Source organism: Falco cherrug, chromosome 14 (assembly GCF_023634085.1).
Source record: "Falco cherrug isolate bFalChe1 chromosome 14, bFalChe1.pri, whole genome shotgun sequence".
Taxonomy (NCBI): domain Eukaryota; kingdom Metazoa; phylum Chordata; class Aves; order Falconiformes; family Falconidae; genus Falco; species Falco cherrug.
In genome coordinates, this window is record NC_073710.1 from 2,592,671 (window position 1) to 2,619,571 (window position 26,901).

The 26,901-nt window shown below is 46.6% G+C and overlaps 1 protein-coding gene across 2 annotated transcripts in view; it reads right to left on the reverse strand.

Annotated features, from left to right (window-relative positions):
• Positions 1 to 23,315, reverse strand: part of GNAO1 (G protein subunit alpha o1) — a 146,665-nt gene extending 123,350 nt beyond the window's left edge. Inside the window, exons 1-2 of one of the 2 annotated variants that reach the window (XM_005444576.3) lie at positions 22,643 to 23,304; positions 22,516 to 22,558 (exon numbers count right to left, since the gene is read on the reverse strand). In XM_005444576.3, coding sequence (XP_005444633.1) covers positions 22,516 to 22,558; positions 22,643 to 22,760 — 161 coding nt within the window. In that variant the 5' untranslated portion in view covers positions 22,761 to 23,304. Of the gene's footprint in view, positions 1 to 22,515; positions 22,559 to 22,642 lie in introns of both variants that reach the window. The other variant, XM_005444575.3, reaches the window with a different exon arrangement.
• Between the last annotated feature and the right edge of the window lie 3,586 nt (positions 23,316 to 26,901).

Consider the following 26,901-nt stretch of genomic DNA (forward strand, 5'->3'; position numbering starts at 1 on the left):
TGTTTCAGTGGAGAATGTTTTCAGAGTGGCTTTAGTATGTCTACTTGCCTACAAGTAATTAGTTTTAATATTTGTCCCGTGGTTTTGGAAATCCAGGCAACAGGTTCCACCAACACGTTTCCCTGTCTGCTCTTCAAGGTCCCCAGGGTAGTGCATCGCCTGACACAAGTCCACCCATGTGCTCATGCCTGATCCTCCTGCCCCTCTTTCAGTTAATGTTTTGATTTCTTGGCCAATTTTGCCAAATCTGGTAGAGGCCTCAAAGGCACTGAGCCCCTGGAAGTGTTATGAAAATACAAGGCACAGCAGAGGAGAGAAACCCTCCCCATTCCCTCTCTCGGGGACAGGCAGATACCCCTGAGGAACCTGACTAGCACTCACCCTTGAGACAATTCCTGAAGCCAGAACTCACTATTTCCACTGCTCAAGGTGGGATTTGATTAATCTGGAGGTTTAAAAGGAGAGGGGAGAATCAGCCAGAACATATGTCTCTCTGCAGCAGGCACCGTCTTCCCATGCTGGATGTACAGTTCCTAGCACAATGGGATCTTGCTTAGGTTTAGTGCTCCAGCAAAACCCTGAGTTAATCACTGTAAGAGAGCTGTCCTGCTCCCTTACTAACTTCCACTGGATGGTTCTCCATGGAGGAGAGACTTCCTCCATCACTATGAACCTCCCTAACCTAATTACTGCTAATCAGCAGTGTGAAGAAAAGCATTTTCTCTGTGTCTCAGGTGCGAAGCAGGTGGGGCAGCCAAAACTGTTGAGTACAGACATCCATTTGTTTAAGCAAGTGGGGAAAGTGATGGCAATGCACACTGCAAATCCTGCAGCAAGTCAGAAGAGCTGAAACCCCCATTAAATGTTGGAATTTGGTCTGGAAGCTGTGGAATCCTTTTGAATTTTCTAGGAAGGGCTATGGGAAATTTAGTGATGGTGAAAGGGCGGAATTTGCCTATTTCTGCTGTGATTCGCCTCACTGCAGAGCATGCAGGTGCCCTGCAGCTCGGGGACCCAGTATGTTTATCTGCTGAACCCATCAAACCACCTCTTGCCACATGCTCCAATCTTCCAGACCAAATTAGTGGTGGCTCTGCTGCTCTAAGTGGAACAAAAGTCACTGTCATGTTTCACTTGGTCTCTTGTTGCTCCTTTGCTTTATTTTGGGTCCTGCTGCCTGTCAGGGAAGAAGCACGATCCTGATTTTGTGAAGTTCAAACACAGATTTTCACTTTTAAGCAGAACAGCCCATCGCCAAATGGTTAATGACCTTTATGGGTATCCTGGAAAACCAAATCTTTCTCTCAAAGACAGGTCTTCAGGGTGTTTTCTGGCCTGCTTTAAGCCAGCATGTATCAATTGCTGTCCTCAAGTTGGCTAGGCAGCGCAGGCACCGACGGTGTGATGTCCCCCACGTGCCCTGTGCTGGCAAACCACAGTTCCCTCTACGCTATCCACTGTTCCAAGGTACCACAGAGGCAAATCATTTCAGATCTCTGTGATAGAAGCCTTGGCCTCTAAAAAGCAAACCCATCAAAAGCACGCACTGTTTTGCATTTAATGGGATGCATTTCCAGGTTATTTGCTGTGCTGATCAATGCCTAGAAAAATACATCTTTGGCTAGGTGTGCAGAAACACGCATCATCTGCAAAACAAGAATGTTACAGAACAAGTCTCTCTGATGCAGAGGAAATTTTGTTAGCCTGACACAATCTCAGAATAGTTAAACAGGGCAAAACAATGTGTATTTGTGTTCAAATCCTGATGATGTTTATTTACCAGGACAAATATAGCTGAGGGTAGCAACTTATCAACACTTGCTTTATTTCAAGAGCAAATTGCTACCATGGAACCAGACACTTGATGTTTCCCTGCTATCACCCAACAAAGAAAGCTCGCTTTACTAACTCAGCTAATGACCGGCAAAGTCGCCTCACATGGATTATAAAAATAAAAAGGACAAAAGGTTCAGGATGAAAAATAACAATTTCCCTTGCTTGCTTTTGTGATCAAACAGTGGGGAATTTGCAGCAAAACCCTCTGCTTTGAAATAGAAAAATAATAGTAACAGTGAAAATAAATGACAAGGTCTTGGTTCTATTGAGCTTTACTGAGCCCGAAAACCCACAAGTTTTGCTGCTGGAGAGTGTATGGGGAGTCATTCAAAAGTCGAGAATCAGCAGAGAGGGATTAGTGCCTTCCAATAACTGCTCTAACTACAAAGACAGTAAAAGGCTCAAGCAACATCCATTATCTTATCCCTTTATACTGGCTCATGGCTCTGAGCTTCATGTGTACCTTGTTTACTGTTATGGCAACAAAGCAAATTTGATCAGAGCAACACCAACAATCACCTTTGGTAAAAATCTTCCTTGATACTTCTAGAAGTTGTTGAGCTACTGGACCCCAACTCTGGCTTTCCCAGAGTGTGGAATATGCTCTGTCTTGCACAGCCTGACTGCATCTCTGCATCTGCATCTGACGCCTGCGTGCAGGTCTACGCACTGGCACGCCCTGACCTTTGGGACAGACTCCCCTTCCCGTTCCTGGACTGGCCAAAGGAGCCCTCCACACCTCAGCTAGGCTGGACGGGCCTAGGATGCTTTCAGTCTGTTCTGTGCAGGCATTAAAAAAACCCACGTTATTCTCTTCCCTCAGCTGTGATAAGAGCTCTCTTTCCCTATGTTTTGCAGTACCCACAGACAGATTTACTTAAAAGATTCATAATGTAAGAAATCAACTGGAAATGGAAAGTTCAATATCAGATGAAATTGGTTTGGGTATCTGTGAGACAGCATATTTATCTACTAGGTTCCCAGAGACGTCAAGCACTGAATCAGTTATCTTAGCACAAATCTACAGATTATAAATTCTCTCATTTTGGGTTTGAAGTCACACCTCCACCCTGGTCATTAAACAGCACTTTACTGCTATTCCTTATGGCCACATGACGAAATACTCTGCCCCTTCTGCTTTACTGTTGACATGTTTCTAGGATAAAAAAAGATAAGTAAAAGCAATCTGCATACTTATGTATTCTCCTCTCCATGCAAAAATCTATTTATAGCAGAACTTCTTAGCTGAAGAACTCAGAACACTTGGCGAACTGAACTCGTTGGTGAGTCACCTGGCCCTCTGAATCTTTACCGTAGCAGCCACTCCCTAACAAGATAGCGACCCGAATTTAGCTTTGAGCATGAACAACACACGTGCTAAACCCTACTCTGAAGTGCAGTACAGGCTTGCAGAGCACATTTGGTCCTGAGGGCTGATTCACAGACTGGCTGCACCTGGAGCCTTGCAGCAGTGAGATGAGCACGCATGGGGAAGGGCAGGCGGCGGTGTGAGTAGGGCCACTGGATGACTCTTGTAGCCAGGTTTCCATTTATTTGGCAGAGAGAAGCAGTTAACTCTTCCCTTTTGGGCTTGTGTCTTGGAGGAACCGCCCTGTAAGGCGCCCTGTAAGGCACTGGCCCAGAGCAAGAGACTAGTGTCTCTTGATTCACCTCTGGGTTTGTATTTCCAAACTGAAGACTTTTCTGGGATGATCAAGCCCCTGAAAAATGCTCCCCTTGGGTCAAGTTGGGATGACTGTATGATGAACCTGTCACACAAGGCTAGATTAATGGTTCCCTGATACCAGCGAGAACCCCTGGTTTCCACACCTACACTGCCACTAGTTCAGGGCTTAACATCAAAAGTGAAAGCCTGATTTTTCTCAGCTTTTAAGTGAATTCAGTGTAGACTGGTCTCTGCTCCAAAGTGTTCCCGTAGTTTGTGCTGTATTCATATGGTGCCTCTTTGTGGGGGAGATGACGTGTGCAGTGTCTAGGCTCTAGGAAGACATGAGGCTACTACATTGGCTGGCTTCCACTTTAACGCAAATGTGTCACAGGGGTTGTTACAAGGGGTTACGTGATGAAGAGGAGGCCACAGTGCTTTCCTGCATTTCTGTGTAAACCAGCAAGCAGCAGCCCTTTTTTGTGTGGGTGTAGTGAGATCTTGAAACCAGCTTACACTGCCTACCAGAGCAGTATGGGCCATTCGCTGTCTGCAAATTGACTGGAGAAACCCACTGAACTAAGGCAACCCACGGCAGGACAGATGGTATTTCTATATGAGAAGTTTGTTATATATCTCAGGGATGGGGCCTTATGGAGATCCCTAAGCTTGAGAAATATGAGTCCCTCTATTTCCGTCCCTGTGTTTTTATGTCAGAAAAGGCAGAGGGTTTGGGAAAGACAGGCAGAGCCCAGATCCACCTTAAGCACCACCAAAGAGATGCAGCCTAAAAGAAAAGATAAGCCCAACAAAGGCGCTTGCTGAAAAGCCAACTATATCAACAAACCCCAGTTACTGCAGCTCAGTGACTACGTTGCCCAGTGACTCCTGTTCAATAAAGGGCCGATTCTCCTCCCTTTTGGAAAACAATGTGTTCCACACACTGAAATAAATAATAGCCCCTCGCCAAGCCCCCGGCAGTGTCAGGGGATGTCAGGCTCTGCTCTGAGAATAACAAAGGCATCAGCATGCAGCCAATCTCCTCCTACCATCTCAGGCTGCCCTTGCTGCGCTGAATGAAATTTTTTCTCCTAATAGAAACGCAGAAAAGCTCCAGTGCAGATAATCCTCTGTTATAATGGCAGTACATTGGGGACAGGGGCCAAGCAGTGTAAAGAACAAGCCAAATCTCTTCTACTTAAAGCCTGGCCTGAATGTGATAATGTAATGACTTCAGTCCGGATGTTTCAAATGCCATTCATTGGGATTGACATAGCATATAGGTGATAGCCACTAAAATAATTAAGAATGAGGAACTGAACAGATAGCATCAGCCAACTTCTTCCCAACAAAGCTAGTATCTTTTTGCAACTGGTCTAGAAGACCACCTGGTCTAAACACGGCTTAGTCCAAACCAGCCAGAACCCTTTCACTCCTTTTCTCCTTTGCTTTCTGTAGAAGGATCAACACCCCTCTTAAATACAAGCTGAAGACCCAGGCACCTTCTTTGCAAAGGCAAAGTTCTCGGCTATTTCATGCCTAACCTCTTTCTGGCTGCTGCTGATCACACTTTGCACTCAGAACTTGATCAAAAGCCCACTGAAGTCCTTGGGAAGATTCACATTAATTTCACCATGTTCTAGATCAAGCCTATATAGTATGAGTTTCTTCTAGCAACGTAGGTTTCCAAAAGCGTGGTAGCCCTGGCTGTTGTTTAGCTTCCTAGTATCTGTCACAGCTAAGTATTATTTCTGGTTTACAGAAATAAAACACAGCTCAAACCCCGATACTACATGCAAGCCTAAAATGGCTTTCAGTTACTATTAGCAGGCTTTTAAATGGGATAGTGGTGACACCCCAAAAGCGGCAAAATACTTATAGGAGAAATTAAGCTGTTGGAATGACTGGTTATACTGAACATGCTCCTCACACAGCTGGCAAAGAGCAAAATAAAGTTGAAAGAAATTGATGATGACCACTTTCTGGAAGAAAGACAGTTTATCTTAAGAGAGAAAATACCATTCAGCCTCTTTGCTACAGCAGCTTATGATACCGAGCATTTGCACACCTCTCCCACAAAACAGGAAACCAGAAGCAACCAGAATAACCACATCAGATCACTTTCTGTATTCCATACTGGCACAACTGAGGGCAGAAGGTAAAACGAGTGCAATATGCCACCATTCTGATTTTAATATATCCAGCTAGCATCATTCTGATGGCTACATAGGGTGGAAAGCAACAGGGGATTAAGTTCATTGTCCCTTTCAAGTCTTCCAGTTGGCAAATAAACTCAGTCCTTTAGGAAAAAAAAAAAATCTCATACATCGGACAAGCCTTGGAATGGTTACAAGCCCAAGACTTATTGTTCTCTTTGGATTTGTTGCAAGCCCTAGGCACACCATAAAAGACCCTTATTTGAATGTTTTTATCTTTCTGGTCCTTTAGCTCCTTCCAGGGCAGTAGTTTATTTTCTTCACCATTGCCTTCTTCGTTTGCTAGGTTTAGAATGAAATCAAGAGTCTTGAGCAGGGCATCAATGCTAGTCTGAATTTTCCTTGTCTCCTGTTTAATTGAATTTTCATTTGTATCTCCTCAGCTGTTTCCCCTCCAAGGCCTTTCCCCCTCCTGCCCCCCTTTTCTCCACTCATCCATATAGATCATACAAGTGTTTCTGCCAAGCACCAGCTGCAGATACAGCAAGTTCCTGGGCATCTTCTACTTTTAGAAAACCACCAAGAGGCCAAATAACACCCGTGCTTGTTCTGTGAAGCTTGAACCCTGCTTTTCAGAAAGACCAGTCTCTTCATTAACTCTACTGCTCTCTCTGAAACACATGTAAGACATGGAGGACTGCAGAGGTACACATTTGTCAATGCAGAGGACAAGGAGTCATGTGTGGCTTTACAGTCTCTGTTCTGCTGGGTCACCCAGCCAGCCAGGACTCTGAAACAGCATTATAAAGAATCACTTCTAGATTTCTCCTCCACGTTCCCCCAAAGCTGCCTTGAGCTGCTGGCAGGCCAGCACTCAAAATGCAGTCCAGCCATGACCTCTCTACTTAAGATTCATTTGCTATCAGTGTAATCTCTTTTTCAGCTTTGAGTTTGCTTTCTTTGACACAGCCTATTACAAATTCACCAAGTGGGATCTGAGATGTAACCACTGAAACCTTCCACATTGAACTGGAATCACTTCCTCCAACCACTTCCTTCCATTGTGGGGACTGAACAATTCCTGTCGGTGGTTGAGGATAGCCTCTCTCACACTGGAAATCTTCAGTATGGGAAAAGCAAAGCCCCACCAATTTCTCTGCCCATATTTTGGTAAAAAGGCTAGGAAAGATACAGTTTAGCCCAGAGATTCACCAGTTCATATTTCTACTCCAACAGCTGATAGTTAAGAGCTCTTCTGTACTGAGAAGTGATTAGGAGAAACAAGAGGAAATTTCAGACAAAAAAATTCAGGCTATTGGAGAAAGTTCTTTAATGTGAAATTGATCTGCAGTTAGGAGTGATGTGCAATTGTGAAAAAATTGGTGTCTTCAGGTCATTTACAAGTAAATCACACAGAACAAATATGTGATCAAGAAGAGTTCTGCACTAGGACAGAGCTGGACAAAATGACCTTTCCATGATCTACTCCATCACTAAGTAGTACAATTTCTGCTTGTAATTCATTATTCTGAAGCTGTTTACCATTTTGTTCATGACAAGGGCAACTTCCATCAATCAGTTCTTGAACCTGGAATTCCTGGCTTTTTATCAGAGGAAACCAAGATTCTCATTTGAATATTCACCTTTCTTACTCTTGTACATGGCACCTGATCCATCCCTGAGAAGCTGACATTGTCTTTGACACTGCTGCTCTGTCAATCTGACATAACCTGACAGATATTCAGGATATGTTTTGCTACTAAGTGAAAAGACTACAGCACTTCAGTCATTAATAATTAAGTGTGACTTTGCTATTGGATATAAGATCTGCTTCTGTTCCCCTGTACATCTGCATTTATTTTTCCACTCTTCACACTGCTGTTGGGTATATACTGCATAAACTTTGGGCAAATGGCCCAGTGTCTCCCCACTTACAGTCAGGACCACTACTTATGATAACTTGTATTAAGGAGGCCTTCCAGGATAGAATAAATCAGAAGTTAAAGAAGGCTTGCTTGTAATTGTGGTTGAATTGAAACTGTTTCTTTCCCTTTCCTCTGTGCGTTAGTGTTGGTTATGGAAGGATGTATTTTATAAAAAGGAAAAACACATGGTTATCATTTTGTCTTCCAGCCTGCCGAATTTTGGGTCCTGCTTCTGCAGCCTCATTTAGGAAATTAAGTCTTCAAGACCTACCATGAAAAGGGGGCTTGCTAGGATCTCTCTTGTTGTTGGCATTCTCTTATGGTCACATCCTACCGTGTGCATCTAACACTGCGAAGGGGGTGTTGCCATTTCTCCTGCCAGCCTTTGCCCTTCTTAACAGCTCTGACAGCTCTGATCCACTTATTCTTGGCACTTGCTTTGAGCACGGTTCACATAAAGGTGTCAGTGTCCAGTCTGTGCACTGTTGTATCAAGCTGTTGTCAGTCTTCTGGATGACTGCTTAGGAAACAATCTTGTTTTGTTATCCAGAGCCTGAACTCGATCATGATTCCTTGTTCGACTCCTGCTTTTAAAGATCAAGCTCTGTCTCTTTCTGCCTTTTGTCTGCATTTCACTGTCTGCACTAAGTTCTTGTCTTGACTGGTGGTGTCAGACCTCTGGCAGGCTGGCCATTTCTCTCCTGCTTGTTTATCAGTGGTCTTACAAGTCAACAAAGTAGATATTTGGGGCCTTAATTTCTGTTCAGACAGGGGACAATGTAAGAACTTAGTTGAAGCTGGAAGGTCACGGGTGCAAAAGGCAATGGGAGAGGTGGGTTGTTCAAATTCAGAAGTAAGTGGGGCTTCAGAAAACACTGAACTGTCTGGTGTTTTCCCAGGTTACTTAACACACAGCATCTTCTTCTTGGGAAAAAAGGCTTATTGTATGAAAGCTTCTTCTAAGGAAAAGAGGAAGACAAGACTTATGGAGGAAAGGGAGATGGGGCAGGTTCCTCCTGGAGCTTTTTTGAGGCTATAAATGTGACAAGTATCTTTCACAAGAAGGACCTTCTAGTCTGGTTTACTTACAGTAAGAACACAAAAGGTGTCTTACTGAAGCTGTGAACTGGTAGTGAGCCCTTGTGAGGCAAGGGGAGCACTGAGGTAGCTTGCTCACTGAATGGGGTACAGAGTGAAGGTGGTGATTCTGTACGTAGTGCTCCTCCCTTTACAGTGCAGCAGAGTCCTCTGCAAACCACCTCGGGCACCACTGTTAGGCTAACCACAGGAATACCAAGCTTTTAATTGCAGGCTTCAAAATATGCTCCCATTAAAATGGAATTTGAAAATGTTGTTCACTACTTGTGTAATCAGGATCCTGCAGCACTTTGGCAACACAGTGGAGGAAAGTTACCTTACGAATTATGAAGACTGCATCTAAGGCTGAGGGGAAATAGAAGAGAGAAGTCTCCAAAGCCCAGAACAACTAAAGCTTGTTACAAAACCAGAGAGATCATTCTAGTGTGAAGCAAACCTGAGCTTTGCATTAAAAATGTAAATGTGATTGAAATAGCATAACCAGATTAAATGGATTTGACCTCTACAAGCATAAAAGATGGTTTAAATACACTGAAACAGCAATGAGCGGCTGCATTTCCCTTTTCATTGCATTGTGTATCACAGGAAATTTATTTAAAACAACACAGAAATTTCAAACCAGTTGGGGGGTTTTTTGCATTTCTTTTATAGGAACTAATAGGAGAAAATAAGGCTGGTTTGGAAAAAAACACCCGCCATTTAAATGCCTAAAGGTACAGAAAGACTTCTGAAAACTACTTTTCAAAGTCTTTGAATGTGACTGATTTACCCTCAAAACACACAGAACGAGCCAGGAGTGACTGAATCTTTAAATACAATCTCACATCTCAATTTTCTGTACACTGCTGCCTTATGGGAGCATTTGATGGACATTTCTTTCTGGGTTTTTTTTTGAGTTATGTTAACCCAGATCAGCACCAGAGTCTGGTTCACTGTACTGCCATACGTTACTATACAAACATCACCATACTGCCATAGATGAGCAGGGACAGACAGATGCAACTTAAATCCACCCCACCAACAAAAAGAGATGTTAATCAAACCCCAGCTTAGGATTTCAGAAGACTGCCTGTGAAATGTTGCATGGAATAAATCCAAGAAAACAACACCTAAAAGCAAAAAAACAAAGTGGTGTGAAGGGGAATTAAAAGCAGTAACTAAATATTCCCAGCTAAGCCTCACTTTTTCTGCATTCTAAGGGAAAATTCTGGTAACACTGCACAACTTTTCCCCTCAACTGGTTTCCAAATAGAGGGGCAGTTCTTTAGTTAAAACAGACATTACAGGAACATTGAATAAGGAGACTAATTTGGATTTTCTTGTCACAGAATCATTGAATAACTTGGGCTAGAGGTCCCTGCCTAGAGCAGAGCTACCATCTCACGTAGGTCAGGTTGTACAGGGCCTCATCCTGTTGAGTCTTGAAAATCCCCAGGGATGATGATTTTCCCTTTCTCTGGGCCCACTTCCACTTTTGCACCAACCTCCCCATGAAGTATTTTTTCCTTATAGCCTATCTTCATTTAGATGAAATGCGTGGCTGTTGCCTCTCATCCTTTCATCATACATCTCTAAGAAGAGTCTGGCTTCATCTTATCTCTAGCCCTCTTTGGGTGATGGAAGAGAGCAGTGAGATCTCCTTTAGCTTCCTCTTCCCCGGCTCTGTTGGCCTCCCTTCACTCAACCTGTGCACCAGCCCTGCACACTTTGCTGGCCCCAGTTTACTAGTGGTTTACCCTTTGGCTTAGGAGACCCAAACCTGAATGCCGCATTTCAGATGCAGCTTTGCGAGTACCAAGTAGTGGGGAATAGGCAAGATTTATTCCCAAATGATTTTGCACAACCTCATTTCTTGAACTGAATGAATACATATATAAAATACTATAATTAAACTTGCACTTCCTGATACCAGAGAGTATTTTTCCTTCTCCTGATACACATAACATGGCAAATAACTGTAACTGAAATAAATTTGAGCTGGTACCTGAGAGCACCTGAGGCAAAAAAGAAATGAGGGTGTCATGAAAACAGCCACAACACTATAATATTTTTTTTTCGTAATCTCTATTTTCCAAGAGGTGTAACAAACAGAATGAGTACTTGGACAAAGGCTGAATAAACAAAGTGACACTAAAATGGGGTGGCAGTCAGCACAAGCAGAGATGATGTGGTCTTCAACAAAGCTTAGGTGCACACTAACCTGTTTGTGTGCAGTAACCTAGTTCTGTTCAAGCCCATTGATGCTGATGTGGACATTATTAGAAAACTCAATTGTTCTGGGGTTTGGGATCCGAGTGTGAATGAAACATGAGCTATGTCTAATGCTGGGACTTAACTACATACAGATTAGTAGCATCTCCAATTTGGCAGCACTGCAAGTCCTGTGGCCTCGCTGTCAGCAGTACCGAGCAGTTGTTACTGTCTTGAAATCAGCCAGCTGTGGGGCTCAGCGCTTCTGAAAACTGACAGCGGAGAGTTAAGCACTGAGCAAGTCTTCGGGAGGGTGAAGGCAATCATTCTGCTGAATGAAGAGGACTCTCCTGGACAGCAGACAGTGCGGGATGTGTTAAAGAGCTTCAGACAGGCTCTGCACTGCATGGGTTTGTGCCCAAATTAATGAGGGAGCCAATAAAAATGTTATGATCTTGGTTATTTTAAAAAACTCGGTATATTTATCCAGTTACTGTGGAATTTAAATACACTATTTTGGTTGGGTTTGTATCATCATTATGGACACTTAGTAAGTTTTTTCTATTTTTTTACAGGAAACTCCAAAACCCTATTTCAAAGTCCTGTGCAGGAGTACTTTAAAAAATCAGAATTTAAATTTAATCCTGAATATCTGCTTATGCCAGACAGATAGGAAAAGTAGTACAATTTGATCTCGTTGATCAGGACTGAAAGTACCAGTGTAATAATTCGATTTTCATGCTCTGTCATGTAGAAAAACTTTACAACTTGTTTATCCAAATATGAATTAAAAATAAGGATCAGTAAACGGAAGAAGTAGATAAATAAAATAGTAGATAAACAAAGCCTAAATTCTGACTTACCAAACCATAGGAAAATTACTAATTTCTACTTCTTTATCATTTTTGGGCTCTCTCTTGCTATTTCTAGCAAGGTTGGTGTTTTTTAGTTCACTGTTGTTTTTTTTTTTAGTAATTAGCTACGGTGAAAGACCCAGAACAGACATCATTACGATGAAGGAACATACCAAGATTTTGATTCATTACCAGTACTGAATCCCCCAGTGCCAGCACCAGCTCTCACCTGTTCTGCACATCCCACCTCACCACAGAGTTAAGACCTGGCAGGCCCCAGCAACACAGCAACACGCTTGCAGGGGAATTCCTGTCAAGCACAAGGCTGCTGGCAGGATGGGGGTCTTGAGGGCCCTTCCTCTTTTCTAACATCACCCTGATGCCATCAGTCAGCGTTGGAGAAATGCTGACCCCTGAGCTGGGATTGGCAAAGCACTCTCCTGTTCCTTCTCACCAGCGTTTCATGAGGGCTTGGTGCACACAGGGAGAGGCAGATAACAAACCCAGGACCATCAGCTCGTGCATCTACTGTTCAATTTAAACATCTTAAATGCACACGTTGAGCAGCATCAGGTCTCCTGCTGAAGAACTGTCTGGGCAGCAACCACCTTGAAAGCAACAAGTTGATACAGCACTGTGGGGTTTTTACAGCCAAGCTGTAATATCAGGAGAATATAAATTTATTTTATGTCTACATTGAGGAAAACAAGGGCATGCTACTAGAAGCTTTCTGCTTTATTAAGTAAATATCTTTTCATTCATGTGGAAAAATTTGTCCAATTTGGCTAAATAATTAATCACCGATGGGTGACTGGTGATTAACGAACAGCACGATGACATTCTGAGGTGTATGTTTATCATGGCAATTTTCTTTCATCCCAGTGATTTGTGCTAGTGTTACTGATGAAGTATGGTGATAAAGGCTCTGCAATGTTTGCGGTGCGGGTACGCACGTCGTGGTGGTAAGTATGTGCCCATTTTAGAATCTCTAGGCAATAAGATGGGGTCCCCACCTAACCTTGGAAAGGAGCATCTTACCTCGTGGGCATCGGTGCACCTTATCAACCTGCCAACAAGTGACTAATTTCTCATTCTCACAAGGGCCACATGGAAAGAGCTCTATTTGGCCAGTGGAAAGAGCTGTTCCAGTTGCAGAAAGCTATAGCTGCCCCTGCTGTAATTCCCTTTTGCACTGCTTATAGATGTAAAGAGGCTGTGAGTAAATAAGAACAGATTCCCAAAATACACTAAATCAAAACCTCTGTTCTGCACTACTTAAGCAGCCAACCTGATATTGTTACATTTAAAACTTATTATGAGAATGTTATGTCTCTCCTGTGGATGAAGCTAAGCGGAAGCCTCCATGCTGTGGAGAAGCACGTGCCCTGCCATGTCAGCCTTAAGAGGAGCACGAGGAAGGATGACGAACTCACGCAGGTTTTGCTATCGCGATCTCAAATTAGGGCATGCAGATCCACATCGGGGTGCCCTGGAAGTGATTTGAAAATCTCACCATGAACTTTGGAGAGTACCAGAGCTGGCCTGCACCAGTTCCACACAAAATTCCTCCGTAAATACAGACATGGTACTATTACATTGAGAGCCGTCAAAATGAGATAACTTCTCCACCTCTGCTACAAAGGCAGGAGCTGGATTACAGCAAGGCCCCTGCTACTGAGGTGGCAAAGAACAGGGCTGTAGTGAATAAGAAGCACTGTACTGGCAGTGAGGAAACATCACTACATGACTGCGAGCTACCACATACCACAGCTCCAGAAATCTAGCAATAAAACCTCTCATTGTTGTCTAGATTATTCTGCCTAACATCCATTTTGTGCACTCAGCTTTCCGTATGCAATTTTTTGCTTAATGCTTTAAAATTGGAGCTGCTAACTCAAATCACCTCTAACGGGGAGAGGATAACTCACCATATTCTGCTAGGAGGTAGTACACATTTTTATCATTTAAGTGATATTTTCCTCAATACAGGCCCATTCTTATCTCATCTCCTTCTGTAATGATTCCCAGCTGATGCAGAAAAGTCTTGTACCAGACTGTTACGGTGTGTACAAGTTGCTGTTGATGATGCTCATGTAGACAAGAGCATTTAATACAAGTCTGGAGTTGCTGGAGAGCCTCAAAGCATGTTGAGTCACTGCTCTGCCTTTCAGACTGTTTTAAGCACTGCAGGGGTTATGTTTCAGAGAAGGGACATGCACTGAGGTGAAACGTCCATTCCCAGCCTCCCTGCCAAGATGCTAACACTGGGGTGATGAATTCTCTGGGTATTTCTAGAGTAGGGTGTTCTTCTGAACCAGTGAAAGCCTGCTGGGCCCCTCTTCACTCACTAAAGCAGCTCCTGCAGACATGGCCTCCCAATGTGAAACACATACCCCTGCATTTCTACGCAAAGTAGCCTGCCAAATGCCAAAAAGAAATTCCCTTTCCACGTTATTAAACCCCATTATTTCCTACCAGCACTGGATTCTGCTTCCGCCAAAACCTGCTCCCACGTCTTCCCTGAACAGCACAATCCTAAACAGAATCAGACAGCACCTTTAGGCTTTCTCAGAGAACAGCGACTGGCACCTCAATGCCCTTGCTAGGACTGGCACCTCGCAACCTTCCCCCAAAAGCAACTCCTGCAACGTTAACCAGCATAATTTCTGATGGAGGATTGGACAAGTTATCCTGTATCAAACAGAATATATGATCAATTGTCTTTGGCTCCTGAGGACACAAAGTCCCACAGGATGGCCTGATGGGGGAGAGAAGGGTTACTAATACCCATGGCCTAAAATCATTAAGTTGTGGAAAGACTGTGTTACCCACCCCTCTTTTCTTTCCCTCAAGCTGGTGTACTCCAGCTCCTTTGTTTTAAGCTTACAGGTTTTATACTCGATGAAAGGTCTGCTGATGAACCAATATAATTTTTGGTGACCAAGCAGAGCAGGACATGCCCAAGAATAAAGAAAAACAAAGCAGTTTCAGCTCTGCCAATCCTTCTCTTTCAAAGGCAAAAATATTATTGATTAGCAACTCTAAAATAGGTGTGATGTCATCTCACTACAGTTTCCTGGGCTCCCTTCTGAGACAGTGCTCTTCAGTTCTTTCTCAATTAACTTGAAAGCTGGGGAGGGTAAGGATTTTTATTGGTAAGCTGAGAAATGCCTCCATCAAGAGTTTTATTCTATTATCACAATAAGCACACAATGACTGAGCTTTGGATTAAAGGACTTTTTTCTCCCTTCTGCTCAGCACTAGGAAACCATCAGTTCCTTTGCTTTGTGTTATCCACTAGCATTTTTCAGTCTTTTGCATCTTCTGATTTTAGGCAGAATCCTAACAGCATCTTATAATCAGGACTGTAATCCTCCAGCCTCCCTACATCTGCCATTTGCATGAATGGTCTTAAAGTAAGAATGATTCAATTAACAGTTATGGGGATTTTTACATTAGGCAGAGCATTTCTTCACCATTAGGAAAACCATGGCAAAACTCTTCAGTATTTCTTTCTAAGAATGAAATAAAATAATTTTTGAGGCAAGAAAAATGGCCTTGGGTTTAATGTGCCAATGCTTTTTAAAATGTGATTTCCAGACCTTTTTTTCCTTGTTCTTGTGAATGAAATTTAGCCATTTCCAGTATCCCACCAAGTGCCACACAAACACCTGAAATTCATCAAATCTCATAAAAATTGTACATTGAACAGATATCACCTCCAGTGTAGGAAAAACCTATCCCAAAGTCCAGTTAAGTCAAAAAGAGGATCTGGGGTCAGTAGCATTCAAATTGATTTGAAATAAGTGAGGTTGCCGGTTTCAATCTTGCTAATGCAAAAAAAAACCCCAATAAAACAAAACAAAAAAAACCCACGCAGGCATCAAAAATAACCAAGCAATTAATATGTATTTTATTTCCTTGTCTTCATTTGGGCTGTTTTTTATTTTGATCTAAATTCTTGAATTCTTAGGCTAGAATAAGGACATTTATTTTTTAACTTTTCTATGAAGTAAGGAGAGGTGGAAGTTTTCTTTCAAAATCAAAACAGAGGACTAAGCAAAGAATCCCTGAAAACAGAGCTTGCCCAGTCATCATGCGAGTTCAGGCTTCACAGAAGCAATTTCAGTCTCTACAGAAAACCGCAAATCTCAGACTTGCAATTGCACCAGAAAGAATGACAAGACTCTTAAACACCCTGGCCACCTGAATTTCAGGACGTTTTGCCAGTTCTCTTCAGCCAGAGCTCCTCTTCACACTCTTATAATGAATGAAGGACCAAATCCTGTCTTCTGCACCCAGTCATGCTCAAGGGTTTAACCATGGACTTCAGAGTATAAAGGATATGCCCTTCTGTGAACCACTGCTGGCTCGTGAGAAAAGCTTTTTACCTTTCACCCAGCTTGAGCAGGAGGTAAATGAATTCAGAAGTTTGCAAAATCGAGCTCTTAGCCCCTGCACTTGCATCAGGCTTTCTGGCTGCAAACTCACTCATTTCAACACCGCTTCAACGCTCATTTGTGATTTTGTATCCTGCAAATCCAGGAGAAACCAGGGGAGCTTGATACTTAAAGGGGTAGGCTGTAACTCTGCAAAGCATCTGAAGAAAACTAGCTCTACCACAGGTAGCTAATTATGAGCCTGTAAGGCATTATTGACTGCCTGGCTCTCATTGTCCAGGTAACCTGCTCCTGCCTTGGCCAGCAGCAAAGCATTTCTTCATGTCGCTCTTTCTCTTGACCAGACCAAGCAGAAGAGCCAACATAGTGCCTCTACTTCCATTATTTGTCTCTTTTTCATTCCTCTCCCATTTTGATTACCTTCCCTGTATTCCCTAGGTAAGCATACTGGAGAACTCACATCAGATATGAAGTTGTATCCCAGACAGTTGGGAAAGGACAGACTAAAGAGGAAAACCACAACCTTTCTGCATTTGTCATGACTCAATTTAATGTCTCTTACAACTTCTGGGTTAGCCAAGCCATAAAACAAAACAGATCCCCGGTTACATTTGTGCAGCAGATTTGTCTCTTTCTTCAGAGCTCATTAAAAGAACCGCTTTCATCTCATTAGATTGCTAAAACATTTCCAACAGGACTAGATGTGTCATGTCAGAATATGACAGGCAAATTTCTTTTAAGGTTTTAAAACTAGGTTGAAAGAGGAGAAGCTATGCAGTTCACTGTTGTCACTGAAAGATATTTTTACTTTTAAGAGTCCCTAAAACAAGAAACAAATTAAGAACTGTCAAGGAAAAAGAAAACACCCAAACTCAAAATGTATTCCATCTTGCCTGCTAATACTGTTACTTCTTTCCCCTGAAATCTCTCTCAGTCTAATAACAAGAACAGTAAGTACAAAAGAATGAACTACGGTTGTTAATGTTTTGGCTTCTAAGCACAATTAATAATCCAAAAGGAAGGAAGGAAGTGCTGAAAACATGATTACCCTTTGCAACTACAAGCCAAAATGAACAGCCTCACTTTCTTCTGCTCGCAGGTCTTATTCCTTCCTAGTTCAGCAGCAATGTCCCTGCACTGTGCCATTGCAGGGCATGGAACATGGCACCTACAGCACCCAGGGATGCAAGATAGCATCTGGGAAGGAGGTGGGGAAAAAAGCTGCAGCGAGGGGAAAGCCTCCTCCTGCAGCAGACTCCACTGGGATGATCTCTGGCAGGAGACAGCCTTCCTCAAGGCAGGCAATGCACTGATACACCCCAGAACTGCCACGGCAGGCGGTTTACTACCAGATCTGGGTTTCACTGCCAAAACAGCCCCACCAGAGCTGCCTCTCTGCAGGAGTCTGAAAAGCAACAGTATGCTGTATGTACTGTGCTAAATCCACAGCGAGGGCAGAATGCACTGGAGCGGGTCTTGGGAGAACAACACGACTTCATCAGAAAGGCTACAGCTCTTTCCCCTGCTTATTGAAACCCAGTTTAAAATACTGCCCAGGTGCAGCCTGTCGCTGCCCCACCTTGGGCCTCAAGTCACAGAAGTCCTGGAAAACAGAGCAGGAGACAAGTAAGGATGAGAATGGCTCCGCCTGACCTGATGCTTTAGTGAGGTTCTGGGCTGCCAGCTCATGCCATGATCACACAGTTCCCAGACAGGAGTGAGGCAGCGGGGCCAAGGGGGTGTCTGCACCCAGCACCGCAGGGCAGAAAAGCTGCACTGAGGAGTGGGGCAGGCCACAAAGACGCAGTTTGCAGCCCTCTCCCTGGGAACAGGCCACAGAGGCAAAGCAGCCCCCCCACACTCTAAGCCCCAATGGGGTGAGGTATTCCTGGGGGTAGGGGCTGCAAGTGTGAAATCACTACAGTTTTGAGACACAGACATGCGGCAAAGAGCGCTCAAGTGGGTGTTCACAACACATCATTTCATTTCAACGGCATTTATCATCAAATTGCTGAGATGGGCTGTAAAACCAGTGGGCGGGGACTGCTTCTCACTCACTCTTAAGAAGTTCATTAGATTATAAGTAATTCAGTTACACAGAGAGCAAGTAGAGCCTGGGGCTGTTTTGAGGGGCTTTTTGAGAAAGGTCAAAGCAATATATCAGACGGCTATTGGGACTGATGGCTATTGGGGAGAAGACAGTAGATATTCAGAGATAAGTATTGTACGCTGGTGCATTTTTCTCCTGATTGCGTATTCCGGTTCTTCTCATACATAACATCAAAACATTTGGCAAAAAATGGCACAGCAAAGAAACCTATCAACTGAGGTACTGCCAGCATTGCTGGTGAAGTGAGAAACAGCTGTTTGGGAGGACGTGCAGGGCTGGAAGCTCCAGCATCTTGTGAAAGGGAGCCAGACCCAGCTCTCTGCTTGCAGCTCAGCAGGGGACAGAAGCTGCTGCTTTTGCAGAGGCAAAATTCAAAACAAACCCCCAAACCCCAAGATTTTTCCTGTGGGCAGGTGAAGCCATGTCTCCTCCTGATCGCCACAGCCATTGCTAACCCCTCATTTGGGAAGGTGAAGTATTGCCCCGGCTCACCATCCAGAACGGCTGCTGCTGAGTACGTGGCAGGACCTTGGTTTTGAAGCCATGCCAGCTAACTCAGCCTCTCTGCGTTAGCATGATTAAACACTGAATTCCCTAGAAGCTTCATGCTGATGGCAGCGGATGGTGTCCCCACCTGAGCAGTCCATCCCTGCTCACCACTGGACCGTTGCATGTATTTAAGTATTTTGCTAAGCAGTAACAGACGGAGATATGCTTGGTGTCTTCCTAGGATGCGGCTTTTGATGAACAAACACATTCACCAGAGTTAAAGTCCCCACAAAAATATCCTAGGATAACAGCAGTCTCAAGTCCATGCTACAATCCAGGTATTCCAAAAAAGAAGATGACATGTTCCAAATTCTGCATGTGTTCAGCAGTTCAAGATATAAGATCTAGAAAATGTTGACAGCCATTGCAGTCCTACACCAAGTGAATTTGCTGAGACAGGGTGATGGGAGTGGAAGATGAATTTCTTTCATCCGGTTAACTCTCACCTTCTGGCTTGGATCTTCAAAGGAGGCCCCAGATTTGCTTGGTTAAAGCTGGTTTTTAGTTTAAGCTGAGTGAAAATCGAATCTGGTAACAGCCTGATTCTGAACACTGTGGCACACTCTGGAGTCTCCTTGGCTTGCATGGCACAACTGCGTCTTTCAAAACTGTTCCCCTGACTAGCTTGGCCCTGACGCTGCCATTCTGAGGTACAGGTGAATGTATCTGGACTGCAGGACTGGTTGCAAAAAAATAACAAGCCAATCTACTCAGTCAAGATGGGTGTAGTCAAAGTGCAAGGGTTAAGGGTGTCAAAATGACCTTGGGTCCAAAGAAAAGTGCCATTCCTAGCCTGTATTGCCACTGCTTGAGATGTACATGCTCGCCTCCAATTCCACCTCTGTGCCATTCACCAGTACCTCTTTCTTTGCTGGACAGCCCTCCGTTCACCAGCTGAAAGGTATCTCCAAGTATTTCATTAAAACACACTTAATCAATTTCACAAATTGTAATCCCCATCTGGGCTACACTCTCAAATTATTCTAATTTCTACCTGTCACCACTTCTCCTGTTACCTAATATTTCAAGGATTAACTGGACAGTGTGTAACCTCTTCTTAGTCCTCTGTAACAATGTCTTCTCTCTGTTCCTTTGTCTTAGCATTTTCTCACCTGTCTACAGATTCCTGTGCCTCTCTCCAAGGCAGTATCCTTGGACAAATGTGAAGCTGCTTTAGCCATTCATGAGGATGAGATTTATAATCTAGAAGCACACCAATAACACAATATTAAAAAAATAAAATAGCAGTCTCTTTCATCAAAATCTAATGAACATGTGATTTAATCTTTATTAAGAATTCATTAGGTTCTCAGCAAGCCTGTCTAATGAAGCTTGACCAGGTGAAATGCTAATGCCTACATTATATTTAAATTAATTTTCAGAAATGTTAATTTCCCTGAGTTGTTCCCTGCTCATCACTCTCCCTGGTGCCCGCGGCTGCGCGGCTCTCTCCAGATGCCTGCCGCCGTGCTCATAGCAACACCGCTGTCTCCACCCCAGCCTTTGCACAGTTCACTGGAGTTTCCACACTGATGGATGCCTCCCAGTTTCCAACACTACAAGCCCTTTCTCCATAGCAGCCTTCTCGGCATTTTCAAGTCAGGTACAAAGGAAAGCCTAGCATACATTACTTTAAGGCTATTTAATGAAAAAAAAATATATGGGCATATATATTTATATATGAAACCCATTCATATCTATATATTAAAAAAACCAGGGTATCCTTCAGTCCTCCATATACTGATCTAGTCCAGCAAACAGGTTATTATCTTGATGCATTCTGCTTCAAAAACCAAGAGCTCTGCTCTTTGGAAAACAAGAGTCGCTATACACTAGTTGTGTAAGCCAGCACGGTCACCGCCTGCCCTCCCGCCTATGGGCTCTGTGTGTATGCGCTGCTATTGTGGCATCTACAGCCTCTCCCTTCAACCAAAACCCATCACCCGCCATTCCAGCATGCTTCTGCAGAAACAGTTCCTAGAGATTAAAATAATTTATTGGTGTTCATCTGCAGTAATGTCTCCCCTGATCCACCTTTTGCACACCAACGAGTGTGAACCAAACCCACCCCACCTCATACCCAAAATAAACTGTCAAGGTGGGAAAGTCCAGACCGTGCAAGGGGAAGCTCAGAGCCATTGCAGAAGTAGGGTACGCAAATGTCGGTGGGAAAAACTGCGGAGACTGCCGTGCACTGAGGGCGAGCCTCCTCGCATCGAGACCTCCCAGCTCCGCAGCGCCTGGGGAAAAGCACCGCCTCAGGCGGGGGTGACGGTTCGGTTCCCTGCGAGCCCCCGAGGGCTGGACACAGGGGCCACAGAGTGGATACAGAAATATCCGGGTGACCCGCTAAGCCCCTCTGGCTGGCGAGGAGTGGGCTGAAGGCCCGGATCTGCCCCAGTGCCGCACTCACACGCACGCCCACACGCACGCACACCCGGGGCGGCCACGGGAGAGCAGGGCAACAGATTGCCGAGCGGCGACGAGCTCCTTCGGCTATTTCCGAGCCCGTTCGGCCTCTCCCCGAGCGCTCTCCGAAGGAGGCCGAGCGCGACGCTCGGCCGCCGCCGGGAGGAGGCGAGCGGCGCAGGAGCGGCGGCGCTGCCGGCGGTTCGAGTCCCCGCTGGGCGCTGTCCACCACGCGAACCGCCTGAAAGCCGCAGCCGCGCCGGGACCTGCCCGCCGGCCCGCACGGCTCCTCGCCCCCCGCGGCAACCAGCTCACCGACGGGCCACCCGCAAAGGCAGCCGGCTCCCGGGACTGCAGGGAGCGCAGCCCGCACCCTCCCCGCACCCCATCCACACCCAGCTCTGGCTGCCTCTCTCCCCCGGGTCCCCGGGGGGCCCCTCCCAGCCACGGATCCCTCTGCAACCCCCATGGCAGAGCGGACGAGCGCTCCGTGCCGCCCCCCGGCTGAAATCCAGACCCTCAACCGGCGCCGGGGTTTGTTCCGTGATGGCGCCCGCCTCGAACCAGCCCGTCATGGGTGGGAGGCCGGGGTATTTCATTGCATTTTAATGCAAAAGGAGGAAGGAGCGGGCAATAAAGAAGGAATAACCGTGCCACGGGAGCGCTGCCACCATTAGCCTTCCCCTGCACCTGCTTTCCTAGGGGATGTAATTACTCCAGGCACGGTTGGAAGAGAGGGTGCAGTGGGGTTTTTCACGGCTGTTTATTGCATGTTTAATTAAACAGAGGGAGAGCGTCTGTCGGGGAAGCCCCAGCGAGGAGCAGCCCACCGTGAACCCCGGGGTTGGCAGGAAGGTTTTGAATGGAATTGGTGATGGGTGGCCAAGGAGCGGTTAAAATGTTAAGAGAGGGTGATGGGGAGCATTGGTTTCAAGCCGCAGAACGAGCAGATGATGAACCACCACCACCACCCCGGGCATGAAGCTGAAGTGACAGCGGTCCGCTTTCACGGGGGATGGCTGCGCGGCCTCGCCCCGTGGAAAGGGAGGGAAGGTGGGCTGCGAGCGGCCGCAGCGGCCGCTCGCAGCCCACCTTCCCTCCCTTTCCACGGGGCGAGGCCTCCGGGAGATCCTTCAGCACCACATCGGCCCTGAACAGCAGCGGGAACGGCGGTGGCGGGGCCTTCCCCCCGCCGTTTGCCTTCCCGCCCTCTCGGTCCCCTCAGGTAAACATGGCGCCCGCGGCCCTCACTCACCTCAGCGAGCCCCCGCCCCGTTCTCCCTCCCATTAACTCGCCACCCGGGTTCCCTCACGGGACTTACTTCATTTGCTTCACGATGGTGCTTTTCCCCGATTCTCCGGCCCCTGTTGAGAGAGAGAGATGAGGGGGGATAAGCGCGGGGCAGGGGACAGGGAAGGGGGCGACCGGGCCCGCCAGCGGGTTCTCACCGAGCAGGAGGAGTTTCACGTCTTTAGCAGCGCTGATCCCGTCCTCCTTCAGGTTCTTCTCGATGGCCTTGCTCCGCTCCAAGGCGGCTCTTTCCTCGGCGCTCAGGGTACATCCCATGGCGGCGATGAAATTTTTTAAAAAAAAAAAAATTAAAAAAAAAAAAAAAGGGGGGGCGGGGGATTGCAGCCCCCGCCGCCGCCTCGGCTGGCGGAGAGGAGGAGGCAGGGGCAAAGCCAGCCACCACCGGCGGGCGGGGGGGGGGGGGGGGGGAGGAATAAAAGAATTAAAACAGATGGCCGTGAGCCTCCGGGCAGCGCAGCGGCTCCGCGGCGGGGCTCCCGGCTCCCTCCTGCCCCTCTCCCCGCGGCCGAGCGCTCAGTGCATCCAGCGGGGCTGCTGCGGGCACGGCGAGCTCTTCCCGGCCGGGAGGCGGAGGCGGGGGAGGAGGAGGAGGAGGAGGAGGAGGAGGAGGAAGAGGGTTCGCGGCGGAGGGAGGGTCCTTCCCTCTCCCGTGCTCCCGGCTGTCGCGCTCTCCCCTCCTTGGCGGGCGGCGGGGCGCTGACGGGCGGCGGCGGGGCGCGCTGGCGGCGCTCGGCGGGGCCGGGTGGAGGCGCGGGAGCGGCGGCGAAAGGGAGGGGGCGCGCCGGGCTCCGCGCTCCCGCCGGGCTCGCCCGCTGCCGTGACGCGCGCGGCTCGCGCATGCTCGGGCGGCCCCCGCCCCAGCGCCGCTGCCCGCCGCCCGGCCCGGCTCGGCCGCCGCTCCCCTGAGGGCCGGGCCCCGCCGCGGGGGCGAGGCGTGGGCCGCGCGGCCTGCCCGCCGGCCGGCACGGTGAGGGGCGGCGGGCCGTGAGCCAGGCTGCTGCGCCTGCCGCCCCCGGAGGGGAGAGGCCGTGACCCGCGCTCCTGCCGGCCGCTCGGGGCCGGGGGCTGCCGTGGCGCGCAGTGCGGGCCGAGCGCCGCAGGGCTTGGGGCGCGGGGCGGCGTGCGGCCGGGGCCTGGCGACGCGTGGGCGGTGGGGTCCCCGGGGGCCCGGGGCAGCCGTACCCCAGCCCCACGCAGCGGGGGGGGCCGGGGTCCCCCACAGGCCGTGCGGGTCCCCCACGGCCCCTGCACCCACGCACTGCGCTGGCATCCACGAGGTCCCCTGTGCAGAGCCTTCCTCCGCTCCTTGGGGTGAAATCGCTTCAGCCATCACTTGCGATGGGAATCGCTGCCATAGCTCCCATCGCTCCCCATGCTTGATGCAAGGCATCAAGTTTCACCACCATTTTGGATTATGTTGGATCAGTGTAATTAACAGGGTTGGTCAGTGGCTTTTTTTCGTGTGTGTTGCAGTGAAATCACAGATTTCCTCTCACTGGACCTGCCTGCTTGTCTTAACCATTCCATGACACCTAAAAATGATTTAGGAATTGTACTGTGTTAAAAATCCTGCATTTTTCCTGGCCAGTTTTGCCATTTCACAAGGTTGGAAATAGAGAGGAAAAGAAATGTCAACGGGGAAAATAAAATAAATGGGACTTTGTTTAAAATGCTTTCCTACTGGCCCAGGCAAGTCATAATACCTTCAACTTTAATCCATAACATTGATTGGCATGTGACAGTCATGACTATAAAAAGATCTAGAGAGGAATGAATGAAGTGTTGAGCTCAGCAAGCTAAAATGCATCAAACTAAAATGAACAAAATCAAGGACCACGTCTAACATATGGAAAGGACACCCACCACTTCCATAAACAAAGTTTGCAAAGGGGGGTTGGGTTGGTAGGAAGCAGATGTGAATGGCAAGGCAGCTGATTTTGCCTGTAAAGCCTGCTCCACCTCCCTGCCAAAAGAGAATAGCCTCAGGAGGCTTGACGGGAAGGTCCCTGTGTTGTGGGAAGGAAATGCGGGGTCCATGCTACGCCAGGGCTGCCTTGCAGGGGCTCAGGGAGGGCAGTGGGCTGCCATTGTGGCGGTGGGTGTGGGTGACCGTGAGCTCACACTGCGTTGGCTCGCCACTTGGGACCTCTGTTCGCTGCCTCCTCTGGGATCTTCTGACCTGCTGTCCTGAGTTTGGCAGTTCCCATATCCAGGATCCTTCCTTTAGGTGTAGAAATAAGATTTCTAATAGCCCTTACAGTATTTTAAACATGACCTCCCCGGCACTTTCCTTCCAGGCAAATATCATCTCCTCCCAGCACTGTTTCCCATCCCACCTTCCTCCCGGAACATGTGCTTCCCATTTTCCCTCCACACCTCTGAAATAAAGGGGAAAAACATGGGTCGCAGTTAATGAGGTAAAGAGGGGATGTGAGAGAGAAACAGACAAAAGAAAGCAAAAGGGAACTGATAAATAATGTTTGTGTATTCAGGGACCAGTAATATTTACCACACATTTGTGTGCTAATAGGTACTGTATGTTTGAATTTTGGGTAATTTATTTCTGGAAGCTCAGGGGACTGAGATGGACAAGCAAGCCTACCACATATATTCAGCAGGGAATAAATGGAGACGAGAGTGGTTACAGAGCAGTTCCTGCTCTTTCACATTCGTGCAAATCTCTTGTGTAGAATCAATAGGATCGGAATGTCGATCAATAAGTTTCATTTCAATGGTTCTAGCCAGAGGGCATTATGAAAAGTGCCATATAGGAAAAGCACAATCAAGAAATCCAGGGCCAGTGTCCTCATGAGATGGCTGCATTTACTTCCCATCTTCTCTAGCAGCTTGCCAGCCTCGGAGTCATATTGGGATACTCTCCAAGGGTTTCACTAAGAGAATTAGTCTTTTGTATCAGCCTCTGGCTACTCGTTATCCGACAAATTTGTAGCCTACGCCTCCTGCCATGGAGAAAATTATTTCTCTTCTGCTTGACCAGTGTGGAGGCCACACTCATCCCTTTGTCCCATCTACATCCCCCTCACTACACGAATATCTGCTAATTTCTTTCTTAAGGGAAAATGAGAAATGGGCAAGTCTTCTCCTTGCGCTCTCAGCTCTCAGATTCAGGGGAGCATATGTGAAACTGAGCCATTTTTGAGCCATTTTTATGCTACTGCTAATTAAGCAGAGCTGATGGAAATGTTTCCTTTGAAAATTTCTTAGAGGGGAATTTCATTTTTTGAAAAATCTGCTTATTCATGGCAGACAAATTTCAAGAACCTGAAAAGAAAAAAGCTTGCCTCCCCCATCAATCAAAATACGTACCAGCCTACTTGGCTTTTGAGATAAATATGTTGGGGTTTGTTGCTGAAAATGATGTTTCCATTTTTCAGGAGCTGACAGAAGTCCTCTTTTAATAAAAAGTGGTTGCTGGCAGTAAAAACTTCAGACAAAAATAGGTTTGGGGTTTTTTTTGACTTTTTTTTTTTCTTAAATATGACAGCACCTCTCCATAAAAGATGGGGAGGAGAATCTTTTTTCTGGCTATTCCTGCAATTAAACTATTTCGCTCGAGGTGCATAAAGAACATGCTTGTTTCTGCTTGGATTGTTATCTTTACAAACCTAAGACTCAGCAGTGTATTTTAAACCAAAGTCCTCATTCTCCTGTATCTGATCTGTGCCTTGGCACAAACGGGCTTCTTTCTGCAACCAGTTTTCAACCATTCTGCTAGAAAAATCAGATGCACTCATTTCTTTAAGAAGTGAAGGATGGTAACAGAATGGACTGATGCCTTTGAAACAGGCTGTACTGAAGTGACGTTGCAGATACATGATGAGTTTATGATCTCAGGTGTGTTGTCTTCCTGCAGGTGGTGGGTATCTCCAGTGATTCTCCTGGCTGTATCCGGCGTGGGGAGAGATGTGTCCCCAGCATACCTCACCATCCCGGGCGCTGACTACCCATGCCAGGGGTCTGTAGAGTGCTCTGGCTTTCTTCCTAGAATCACAGAATCATGGAATCATAGAGTGGTTTGGGTTGGAAAGGGCCTTTAAAAGTCTGTTGAGTCCACCCCTCCTCAATGAGTAGAGACACCTTCATCTAGACCAGGTTGCTCACAGCCTGTCCAGCCTGGCCTTGGTTGTCTCCAGGGATGGGGCATTGGCCACCTCTCTGGGCAACCTGTGCCACTGTTTCATCACTGTCACTGGAAAACATTTCTTCTTTGTATCTAGTTTGAATCTACCCTCTTTCAGTTTAAAGCCATTGTCCCTTGTCCTATTGCAACAGGCCCTGCTAGGAAGTCTGTCCCCATCTTTCTTATAAGCCCCCTTTAAGCATTGGAAGGCCACAATAAGGTCTCCCCAGAGCTGTCTCTCCAGGCTGAAGAGCC